The sequence below is a fragment of the Vipera ursinii genome (genome assembly GCF_947247035.1).
Source record: "Vipera ursinii genome assembly, chromosome: 2".
NCBI lineage: Eukaryota > Metazoa > Chordata > Lepidosauria > Squamata > Viperidae > Vipera > Vipera ursinii.
The window spans coordinates 225066361-225079120 of record NC_139513.1 but is presented as its reverse complement, the minus strand read 5'-3'; the positions used below and the strand labels follow the sequence as shown (position 1 = coordinate 225079120).

Here is a 12760-nt window from a genome sequence, read left to right as displayed (position 1 = left end):
ATTGGAAACAAACTGGGACAGTGTTTTGTAAAATGGCTTCCTGTAAATTACTACAGGCTTTTAACTGCAGTTTAGTTGAGGTATAAGAGACGTATCATTTATTGTTTGCATTCTTACACTAACATTTTTACTCTGCTGTTCAGTCCATAAATACTGCCAATTCTGTTATATGTACTTGGTGAAAAAAGTGCCTATCCACAGGATTATGATCTAAAAGATATGCCACAGAAAAGATGGGGGATATGGAAATAAGAGCAGAAATATAGTTCACATAATGATTCTTAAATGCTGTCTTAATTAATGAACGATGGGACATCTTTCAAGGAGAGAGAAAAAACCTGATCTCTCATTGATCGTTTGTCTCTTTTTCACATCTCCCTCTGCTGCAATTCAATGAAATGCCTGTTTCAGCTGGATTTTCATTGCATAAGAAAGTTATAAAGGTCAAGAAGCAAAAAAGAAAGTGATATAGAAAAGGCCAATCAAAATTGTCATGGGAATGGAGCAGCTTTACATTTGGAGGTTTTCAGCTTAAGAAAAGGCACGTAAGGGTAGCATGATTGAAATTATGCCTGATATGTGGTATGTGGAAGCTTTTCTTCCTCTCTGTCATAGCCCCAAGATCCACAATCAATCATTGAAGCTGAGTGGTGGGAGATCCAGAAGATCCTTTCATACAGCAGTTAGTTTCAATAGGGGTGTTTGTCATTGCAAGAGTTGATGATGGCCACCAGCTTACATGGCTTTCAAAGAGCATGAGGCAAATTTACACACCAAGTTTATTAGTCAAGGTGCCTATATGCTAACTCCAGGACGAAAGACAGCGTATCTCAGTATATTAGCTACTGTGGAACAACAGGAAGCAATAGGACTAACTGTCCTGCTCTAGGTTTAACCATTAAGGATAACAGAATGCCAGACTAGAGTAATATCTAAATTAATCATGGAATTATAAAAATAGAAGCAACCATAAGGATTATGTAACACAACCAGTTAAACTGTCCATAAGAGGTTGCTTCCATATTCTTGATTAATCTTCCATAGGCAGACTGCTCATTTTTCTAAAGAGCTTACTGTAATCTTATGTATTTATGTTTTATCTATGACGTGCCATATAAAATAGTTTGCAATAGACTTATTTATAAAAGAGCTTCAAGAGTCTCCATAAAATGTAATTTTTAAATCATTTCCCAAATTAAAATAACTTCCTGAAGGTGTCAGAAGTACAAGTTGTTCTCGACTTACAACCGCAAGTTGAGCCCAAAATTTATGTCGCTAAGCAAGGCGGTTAAGTGAGTTTTGCCCCATTTTACGACCTTTTGTGCTATAGTTGTTAAGTAAATCACTAAAGTTGTTAACTTAGTAAAATGGTTGTTAAATGAATCTGGCTTCGCCATTGACTTTGCTTGTCAGAAGGTCACAAAGGTGATCACATGACTCTGGTACACGACAACCGTCATAAATATGAGTCAATTGCCAAGCATCCCAATTTTGATCATGTGATCATGGGGATACTGCAACGGTCATAAGTATGAAAAATGGTCATAAGTCACTTTTTCCGGTGCCATTGTAACTTTGAATAGTCACTAAATCAGCGGTCTTCAAACTTGGCCCTTTTATGACATGTGGACTTCAACTCCCAGAATTCCTCAGCCAGGCATTATGGAAATCTGTCTTCTCTATAAAATGTCTTGATCGGGTAATTTATTTTTATTATTGCTGTAAATCCTTTCATGGTGACTATAGGCCTAGAAGTCTACAGTTTTAAAAGTGGAAGATTTTAAAGGAAATGCAAAGATTCTTTCTAAAATCACTCGTCTTTAGTTGGTCTAAAGCAGGGGTCTTCAAACTTGGCCCTTTTATGACTCGTGAACTTCAACTCCCAGAATTCCTCAGCCAGCGTGCCTAGCTGAGGAATTCTGGGAGTTGAAGTCCACAAGTCATAAAAGGGCCAAGTTTGAAGACCGCTGGTCTAAGCAAATTGCCCAATGCTGTTTAGTTTGACAGTCTTTTCTCCTGCAGTTTGGAGAGTTGCTCTTTGAAGAAGAAGTGGAACAGTGTGCTGATCTGTGCCAGAAAGTCTTGCAGCACTGCAGTAGCAGTATTGATACTACTCGCATTCAAGCTTGCGCCACGCTTTACTTCTTGATGAGATACAGCTTCAGCTCCAGCGGTGTAAGAACAGAGATGATGCTCTTTCTTCTAGTCGTGGCCTTAATCACTAGTCGTAGCCTTTGCATTTCCACTTCTCTTACTTTTTATAGAATAAATAACATCTAATTCTCCTTGTTTGGTTCTTTTTTATGATCTATATGCCAAATGTTTGCAAAGGGGTTCACTTTCAGCTGGAAAAGGCCTTTCTGCTTTGGGGAATGTGGGGAAATGGATACTGCATAGGAAAAGGGTCATATGTTTAATAATAATATTTGCACATACCAGTGTTGTAACTCTGGAACTCAGAATTTAGAATGATGGCATATTTAAAATAATCTCTATGTAAACCATCATAGAAAGAAACAAAAAAAAACAGCATAAAATGGATTTGTGAAGATTGTATATTTCAATGTGTAATTGTATCTCAACCTGGTTATTTCATCATGAACTTAGAATAGCTTAAGGAAATGCCATTATGCAAAATAAACAAAGCATAACTTCCATAAAGTTTGATTCTGTGATTGCTTTCCATGGGACTATCTCAGAAATAAGGATACTGCTCCATTCACTCCAAAGGAAATTCTAAGGAATTCTATGTATAGGAACTAGAAAGTTGTAGATGTTTTAAATCTCAAACATAGAAACCAGGAACTTCTTACTAATGAAAAATCTATGCACTTTGTTTGTATAACCAATGGTTCGCTTTTTTTCTTTTATAAAAGAACTTTGCAAGAGTGAAAATGCAAGTAACAATGTCCCTGGCATCTCTGGTTGGTAAGACTTCAGAATTTAATGAAGAATATCTCAGAAGGTCATTACGGACCATTTTGGCATATGCAGAGGAAGATTTAGACATGCAACCTTCTTTGTTCCCAGGACAGGTAAAGCATTTTGTAGCCTTTAATTCTTTTGCATTAATTTGCACCTTCTATATTTAGATAAATTTACTGTGCAAAACGTGTATTGCTTACTCATTGGTATACCCAACAGCAAAGGCACTTCAGCAATCAAAACTATATTTAATCTCATCAATAATTTTTAATAAAGCTTCAGGGAAAATACTACAGGATTAATGCCAGTTCCTAGAGTGCTCTTTTTTCTTGTTTTTGTTCAAAGCAAGGAAGAAGCACCTAACCTTCTACAAAACCTGTACTTTGCAAATTACCCTATAGCAGGGATGTCCAACCTCCGCAATTGTGGACTTCAACTCCCAGAATTCCCCCATGGCTGGCTGGGAAATTCTGGGAGTTGAAGTCCACAGGTCTTAAAGTAGCCAAGGTTGGACACCCTTGCCCTAGACTAGAGGGAAGATGAAGTAATTGGTAATAGAAATATAGTAGCAAAAGAGGAGAACGTAAGACTGCTGTATTTAGTTAAGGAATGGTTATTATGAAGTTTTAAAAAAACGCTATTGATGACTGACATGAATCATGTTTAAAAGAACCGGAGAAATAAAACAGTAATATATAACTTAATAAATACATCTTTTGATCCTGTCTCCTTTTGTTCTTAGCTTGTGTAAGCCAGCAAACAAAACCAAAAAGCTTTCTGGAAATAAAAGTATAGTTTTGTATTTTTGTTTGAATTAGGAAACTCCTCAATGTTTTAGGAATAGGCTGTCATGTAATAGCTTGGCTTTGCGCCCCCCCCCCCTCAATCTATCAGTCCTATTTTACCAGGTTTGAGGGAGTAGGAAACTATTGTTAATGGAATAATTCTTGATCTGATTCCCAGTTTGTGAAAAACCAAGAATGCAAAAGCTGAGTCCTCAGGCAAAGGATAAATTCCTATCATGATTGGTTATGGTGATATATTCTCATTCAAATATGATTACTTTGATCTGGAACTGAAACATTGCTAATTGTGCGCACTTTGCAATGCCTTGAGGAACATTACTACATGATATAGTAAGAAAGAAATGTAATATTTTAAAAGGTATATTAAGTGATCCCAATTGTGTTGGGTGTTGTTGAAAAACTGAGTAGGAAGCCCCATTTTCAATATTCTTTGTAGGTTTTTTCCCCCATTTCCTTATCAGTGATTGTTTTTTGAAGTCTGTGGGGGGGAAAATTGAAAATTTGTTTTATTTAGGTGGAAGAATTGCTGCATAATCTGAATGGCATATTATCAGACACAGTGAAAATGCGACAGTTTCAAGAAGACCCAGAGATGCTTATGGATCTTATGTTCAGGTTGAAAACTCTAAAATTTTTCTAGCATTAATAATTCAGATCACTTACAGTTTAGATTCTAGTTTAGAAACTTTTGATGGATAGTATTGGATGTCTATTTTTCTGAAGTGTTTATTGTATCTTCCTTGGAAAAGAGTTGTTCCATATTACTAAATTTTTAATTACGATTTTATTAAGTTTTTAATCCTTAAAATTAAATACATTCATATGCTTATGTTCTTAAGCATGGTACATAATGTGATTAATATTCAGTTAAGTATATAATATTCAATTAAATAGATAGACAGATAGAGATATATAGATAGATATAGATTCTATAGAGTAGTTTCCCCTAAAAATTACAAGCAACCTACCTGGGTTACTAATGAGCTGGATTCGAAATGCCAGTCCCCAGTCTTCACGTGACTACATTTCAGGTGCTCAAGGTACAGTAATTTGCAGCATCCCATGGTCACATGACCAGGTTTTATAATGGTTTTGTCAAAAGCTGGTGTTTATTTCCATTTCTCAGCAAAACCAACCCATAGTGAAACATGGGTATGCTTAACAATCCTGGCATTCACTTAATGAAGGCTGTAAAATCAGGGTGACCCAATTTACAACCACCACAAGTTATGACTGCGATGGGGAGGCTCCATTATGATCATAATTTGAGGATTATCTGTCCTTTTTTTAGCAGCATGAGAAAAGCTCTTTAAAATTACCTTTGGAATTTAGCCTATTAATAAATGTGTCTTTTTAAAAATCTATACAAAGACTCATTAGAAATGTGTTACAAAATGTAAGGAAAGAGATGTTTATGATGCAATTCTGATGCAACCTTCTTGTTAGTGGTAAAAGAGATTGAGATATGGAAACTTCCATGGAATATTATTATTTTCTAGTTACTTGCCATTTTCAAGCTAGATGCTGTGCTTCAAGCTAAAATGATATGATATCTTTCATCATTCAACCTGAAGCCAAATAAAGCATGCTTTTTATCACGTTATTTTCTTAGAATTGCCAAAGGGTATCAGACTTCACCTGACTTAAGGCTCACCTGGCTTCAGAACATGGCAGAGAAGCACACCAAGAAGAAATGCTACACAGAAGCTGCCATGTGCCTCATTCATGCTGCTGCTCTTGTTGCAGAATATTTGAGCATGTTAGAGGACCATAGTTATCTGCCAGTCGGAAGTGTCACTTTCCAGGTAGGAGCAAATTACTCCTTTCGTGCAAGTCTTTTTCTGTAACATCCTAGTTAAGCTAGATTGATCCCACAGAGACTGAGCACATTTACTGAAGCTTAGCAAGAGTGACAGGATAAAAACCAGCAGTCAAAGCAGATTGCAGAAATAAAGTAGGGAGAAACAGAGCCTACTGTACTTCTCATTAATGGTACTGTATGAATCTTTCTAGGCAGATAAGAAGCTTGCAAGACTTAAATCCTTTCTATGTACTCAGCATACCTGCACACTGAAAACTACATGTTCAGTATGATTTGTTTAGAAATCCAAAAACTTATTGTTCCATCCTAGTAGCTCTATGCCACACACCGTGCCAAAAAAAATAGGCAAGGTATCAATTTAAGTGATCTAATTTAGAGTAGAGAGCTAGAAACCAGGAGACCATACATTTTAGTCCTGCCCTGGGTTAGAAGCCAGTTGGGTGACTGCTTCCTGGCGCTAGAAAGGAGGCAAACATTTCTGAAAAACGTTGCCAAGAAAACTGAAAGGCCTTGTCCAGGCAGTCTCTGAGAATTGGACACGACTGAACAGAAAGAAAAAAAAATTAGAGTGAGTTGTAACTTAGAGTGAATCTTAACAAAGTAGAATGCAAATCAGGAGAAGCATGCCACTGAAGCAGTGGACTTGTGAAGAGAAAGCACTACATTACACAGATAATTGTAAGGTTATTTTACCTTATTTATCCTTACAATGATTGTCCTGTCTTCTCATTATTTATTATAGGGATGTAGGGCTCTGGGCAGAGATGTGGTCCCTTGTCCAAACCAGAACTTATGGAGAATATGAATGTGCACATCCAAGGCCCACACATTCCAAATTGTTGCGTTTGACAAACCTAAACTCTCCTGTGTTCATTGCTTTCTGTCCTTACCTTAAGTTCAGTCTTCTTTCTAGTGTGTGGTAGTGTCCTCCATGCAGTGAAACATAAGAGCCTTGGTGGAGCAGTGGGCTAATGCCTCCTTAAGTAACACCAGCTGCCTGCAATTAGTGCAGGTTCGCATCCCACCAGGCTCAAGGTTGACTCAGCCTTCCATCATTCCGAGGTAGGTAAAATGAGGACCCAGATTGTTGGGGGCAATTAAGCAGACTTTGTAATAATGCCGCTTGGGGGGTGTATGAAAGCCCTAATAAGCAGGCATATACATAGAATGAAGGCTACTGCTAAGCTTGTAAGCCGCCCTGAGTCTTCAGAGAAGGGCGGGATATAAATGGAATTAAAATAAAAAAAATACTCTTCAGTTTCGAAAGCCATCCTGAATACTTTAAAACTGGCACAAAAAATTGAACATTTGTCGGCAAATGTTGGGTGTTTGTAGGCAAAAGCCTCTGTGCAGTTATTTTTCTTTTTCTTTTTTGCCAGATTACATTTTAAGAATATAAAACAAAAAGTAAAAGGAATAAAGATTTACAATTTACAACAGAATACAATATCTAGAGTTGTCTATTTTCCGCCTTCTTGTTCTCTTTTTCAGAATATTTCCTCCAATGTCCTAGAAGAGTCTGCTGTTTCAGATGATATTCTGTCTCCAGATGAAGATGGAGTTTGCTCGGGAAGATATTTCTCAGAGAACGGGTTGGTGGGACTGCTGGAAAGTGCAGCTGAGCTTTTTAACACTGTGAGTAACAATACACCATCTTTTAATTTTGTTTATTTATATATGTCTTTAATTTGATTTACAGGCTGCTGCAACTCTAGGGAGCTTACAACTCTAAAAGTAGGGTCAATAAAATGAAAGTAAAAGACATGTACATCCATAACAAACAATCCAATGCATCAAAAGAAAACTAACAGAGGCCTGGCAGCCATCTTAATGCAAAGCTTGAGTGCCAGGCCAGCTTTTCATAGACTTGTAGAACAGTTGTAGAGAAGGAGCCATAGGCATTTCCAGGGGGGGGTGCTACTTTAGAGCACTAATACTGCAACAGAGAAGAAATACTTCCTAATAAATGACATTGTTTAATTTAAAATATTCATGTCCCGCTTATTTGCATTGCCTGGTTAAAAACATAAGTGGGGTAAAACCTACAGTGGGTGGGTATATGAGGGCACTGTTGCATTGATGGGTATAGGAAAATGCTTTGACGGCTTCTTTGCTTAAAGAAGTGAACATGAAGTTGTACATTTTGAGGGGGGTTGGTCCAGGGGAGTCCAACCTTGGCAACTTTAAAACTTATGGACTTCAGCTCCCAGAATTCCTCAGCCAGCATGGATGACTGGGAAATTCTGGGAATTGAAGTCCCCAAGACCTCAAGTTGCCAAGGTTGGACACCCCTGGTTTAATCACTTGGGTGGACAATCTCATCTCAGTACATTATGTAATGAACTGGTAATATAGTCACCGTTCATATTCCATGGCATATCATTTTAGTTTTAACTGTATCAAATCCAATATCAAAAAGATTTTGTTTGAACTGAGTACGGCCTTAATGAGACTTTACACATCAGCAGTGGTCTGATATATATGTATTGCATTAAGTAATAGTACACTTTGCTTGGTTTTGTTTAGCATGTTGTGGAAACTCAAGGTTTGTGAGCATGTGAGCCTTGTCACTGTTGCTTTGCTGGGTAAAATAGTGTACAACAAAGCAAACATTTCTTCGTCAGGCATGATGCTCTGAATGTGGTAATTTTCTGAAGAATGACTTAAACTATTTTTAAAATGTTTCTTCTTTCCACAAGGGAGGACTGTATGAAACTGTCAATGAGGTTTACAAGATTGCCATCCCCATTTTGGAAGCAAATCGAGATTTTAGGAAGCTTTCTTCTGTTCACAGTAAACTCCAAAAGGCTTTTGAGAGCATAATAAATAAGGTACTTTTTTCTGTTGTTGGGCTACAGTATTTGTATATAGGTTAGGAAGATAAGGATATTTGCAGTACAGGTAGTTCTTGACTTACAATCATTCATTTAGTGACCATTCAAAGTTCCAATGGCACTAAAAAAGTGATCGTTTTTCACACTTATCATCATCCCCATGGTAACTTGATCAGAATTCAGGTGCTTGGCAACTAGTTCATACTTGTGGTGGTTGCAGTGTCCCAGGGCCATGTCATCACCTTTTGTGACCTTCTGACAAGGAAAGTCAAATGGGGAAGCCAGATTCACTTAACAAACATGTTACTATCTTAACCACTGCCGTGATTCACTTAACAACTGTGGCAAGAAAGGTCATAAAAAGCAGCAAAAGTATTTAACAACTGTCTTGTTTATCAATGGAAGATTTAGTCTCAATTGTCATAAGTTGAGGACTACCTGTACAAACATATTTTTTTCTCTGCTTAAAATTTCATTTTAGTCTGCTATGCTGTTTGTATTAGCACAGGATTCTCCTCCAGTGTTTTTTCCCAAGTAGCTAAAAAGCTTTGTAAGATATAAATGCTCGGTAAATATTGACATTCAATAAGAGGCATACAATTTTTTTTTTGCAAACTAGGTAATTCTTTATGTAAATTGCTCCAAATCTTTGGTTGGTTGATTGACATACAGACAGACACATTTTTGAACAGGTAATAAAACAAGTAGCTAACTTTGACAGTGTTCTGGATGGAAGCAGAATAGCCAAATTCACCTTCAGTAGCATTCTAGGAAATGATTTTCACACAGAAAGCTCAAATAATTATGCATCAGATTCGGTATTTAGTTTTCTATGCATGTCAAATACAGAGAAGTCTAAGTGTACTGGACCTCAATCTGTTGATCTTTGTATGGAACGTATCAAATTTGCATTTGAACTTGATCCCCAAATTAATGTGCAAATCTGTTGTTTCTGAAGTTTGTCTGGACAAATCAATATAATTCACATCATTTGCAAAATCATGTAATTACAGAAATTGGTGCAAATGACCTACAAACATATTATTATGCAAATGGCATATATTTGCATTTAACAGACATCTGGATTTAACCTGCATGATCTTCTTCCAAATGGTCTGCTAAATGCAGGTTTTAGAGGAGTCTATAATATAAAATGCCAATCCAAGGCATTTTTTAAATTTATGTTATCACTTTACTGTATAAAATAATGACACGAGGATAGAATTCTCATTTAACAGTTAATCTCATTTGTAGTTTTAGAAGGCCTTATAACTGTATCCATGAGATAGGATTAAATTTCTCATGATTTACATGCAATATATATGAAAACTACTCCTTTTATTTCAAATTATATTAGTAAAAAGATAAATAAAGCTCTTCCTTTCATGAAAGATGATTGAAAGATATGTTTTTCTAATGTTTCTCTTTGGATGTTTTGTGTAATTAGTAATTACACAAACAGCTACTTTCAGGCTTAATCAAGCATCTTTGCTTCTTTCTTTTCAATCTAGTCCAGGGGTCTCCAAATTTGCAACTCTAAGAGATATGGACTGGGGAATTCTGGGAGCTGAAGTCCACAAGTCTTAAAATTGCCAAGTTTTGAGACCCCTGATCTAGTCAGTTCCAGGATACATTTAAAAGTAAAATATAAGTGTTCTTTGGAAAACTGCTGCAAAAAGACAGGTTTATTTCAGTTATTTTGTAATCAATCAGGGTCAAAAGAGAATGTTTGGGACTTATTTCCGTGTTGGTTTCTATGGAGCTATCTTTGGAGATCTGGATGAACAAGAATTTGTTTATAAAGAACCTGCCATAACCAAACTTCCTGAGATATCTCACCGATTGGAGGTAGGTAATTACACCTGTAATAAGAAACTGTAGCAAAAGAATATTCAGAAAGATACATTTTACAAACTGAATGGAAATGGTAAAGGAATAATTTCATTTACAACCTCCTAAACTACTGTAATCTTACCCCCATCTCATGCCCTCCAATTGTAATGGGACAGCGGCCTCTACAACTCCTTATTTAAATGGCAACTGGTAACTAGAGGTAACTAGAAAGCAATGGAAATCGTAATCCCTTCTGGGGATTCTGGGATTTATAGTCCATGCACACTTGGAGATTTTATTTCACTGAACATTCTTTTGAACCTAGGTAGGAGCTTAGCTCAACTTAAACATCAAAAGATCTTTATAAATTGGAAAGCATTTAGTCTTACGATTTCCATTGCTTTCTAGTTACCTCTAGTTACCAGTTGCCATTTAAATAAGGAGTTGCCATATAAATAAGGGGAACTATAGCAGTAGAAAAGCTCAGAATGCAATGAAAAAAATAGGGGCATCAAAGTAAAGAGAGGATGCAGTGGGAATTTTTTAAAATATGAAGATACCTCAGTTTTTAGTCCTTTCCTGTAAAATTAGTGAGCCTTTCAAGGGAAGCTGAAGCCTTTTAAAAAGGGGCTGCCCTTAAAGACCACCTGGAGGCTTCAGCTGGTACAGAGTGCGGCTGCACGGGTAGTGATGGGAGCACCCCGATACTCCCATATTACACCCCTCCTGCGTGAGCTGCATTGGTTACCGGTTGTCCTCCGGGTGAGATTTAAGGTGCTGGTACTTACCTTTAAAGCCCTACATGGCCAAGGCCCGGGATACTTGCAGGACCATCTGCTGCCGGGAACGACTTCCCATTGCCCAGTACGCTCACACAGAGAAGGCATCCTCAGGGTACCGTTGGCTAGACAATGTCGGCTGGTGACCCCCAGGGGGAGGGCCTTCTCTGTGGGAGCGCCAGCCCTGTGGAACCAGCTCCCCCATGAGCTTCGGATGGCCCCAGATCTCCAGTCCTTTCGCCGCAGCCTCAAAACACTTCTTTTCCACCTGGCTGACCTGGACTGACAGGGATTTTAATTATGTTTTTAATTTTTTAACTCTAATTTTTAATTTATTTTAATTTTAATTTATTGTACAGAGGCCTTTAATTTTAATTTTATCTTAACTTCTGTATTTATTGTATGTTATTGTTGTTAGCCGCCCTGAGTCCTTCGGGAGATAGAGCGGCATATAAGTCCCAAAAATAAATAAATAAATAAATAAATAAATAAATAAATAAATAAATAAATAAATAAATAAATAAATATGGGGAAACAAAGCACTTTAACAAAACATGGCAGTGCTCTAGCATGTAGGATTTACAGATTAGTTTGGCAGAGTCGTTGTCCTCCCAAATTGTTCTTTTGGTTGTGCCTGCTTGGTTGTGATTCTACAGGGGAATTCTGACCTTTTGGGGGATTTGTAGCAGAAGAGTGAGAGGAAGCTTGAGTGATAGGAGGTGAGAAAAATGGACAACAAAGAGCCCCAGTGACTGACAAGCAGATGGAGATGGATAGTATGAAAAGAGAAGGTGGATGATTTAGATCACTGCTGAGAAAGGAGTTCAACTTGTTAGAAAGTCCATGGAAACTTATACTTGGACAATATGCACCAATGGCAAAATTAACAGCCTAATTTCACAACAGAAGTTTAAGCAAATTGGAACAATGGTTTCCCTATATCTATATATTAGACAGCAAGGCAAAAATAAACATACTATGGTTTTTAATGGATCCCAAATGTTTATAAATACTACAAATGGGTCAAGGTATAAAGGGGGAAGAAACCAGCTACTTTTAGGAATTTTATTTATTTTTCCTTCCCCCCCCCCACTTCTTTCTCTTTTCATTGTTTTTGTTTTTCTCTTTTCTGCTGTGCATCAACAAGTAATACAATTCGGATTTTAGTATTATTAAGTTTAAGATAGAAACCTTTATTATATAATACAATAATATAATATACTTTGTTACACTTAGCTTTGTATGTACAGTTTTAGCAACTTTATGTTCATCAACATTAATATTTTAGAAACTGCAGTTAATATTCATATAAACTTTTTCCCCTTCTCCTAAAGGTTCGAATTACCTAAATCATCATGCTGTTAATAATCTCTAGTTTATACTGTATAAATACCATTCTACACAAGTAATATAATGTATTACTTGCATCATAAAATATAATTAAACAATATTAAAAATATAAAAGACCCAGGGGTTAGGAAGAACTACTATTTTTAAAAATCAGTACAGCTACTTTTTCTAATTCTTTCCTTCTTTAAAAAAACACATTTTTTTCTGTCATAAATAATTGACTTGTTTTGAGGCTGAATAGATTCCAGGATAGTATAAGGGCTTTTGAAGGAGAATCCTACTATCCTATTGTTAGAAATTCTATATATAGCTCTCCAGTGCAAACAGTGCACAGTCCACATGTGCTTTTCTGCTTAACTGCAACAGGAAGCAGGAAGCTTTTATTCAGAGAGAAGACCGAGAGTATATCAT

The 12760-nt window shown here is 36.7% G+C and overlaps 1 protein-coding gene across 1 annotated transcript in view; it reads left to right on the top strand.

Annotated features, from left to right (window-relative positions):
- DOCK8 (dedicator of cytokinesis 8) overlaps window positions 1–12760 on the top strand; it is a gene marked incomplete at its 5' end in the record, with an annotated part of 101506 nt that overhangs the window by 81899 nt on the left and 6847 nt on the right. The window contains 7 exons of the mRNA XM_083352568.1: window positions 2023–2175; window positions 2877–3035; window positions 4246–4346; window positions 5344–5536; window positions 7045–7188; window positions 8253–8384; window positions 10101–10235. Coding sequence (XP_083208694.1) covers window positions 2023–2175; window positions 2877–3035; window positions 4246–4346; window positions 5344–5536; window positions 7045–7188; window positions 8253–8384; window positions 10101–10235 — 1017 coding nt within the window. The remainder of the gene's footprint in view (window positions 1–2022; window positions 2176–2876; window positions 3036–4245; window positions 4347–5343; window positions 5537–7044; window positions 7189–8252; window positions 8385–10100; window positions 10236–12760) is intronic.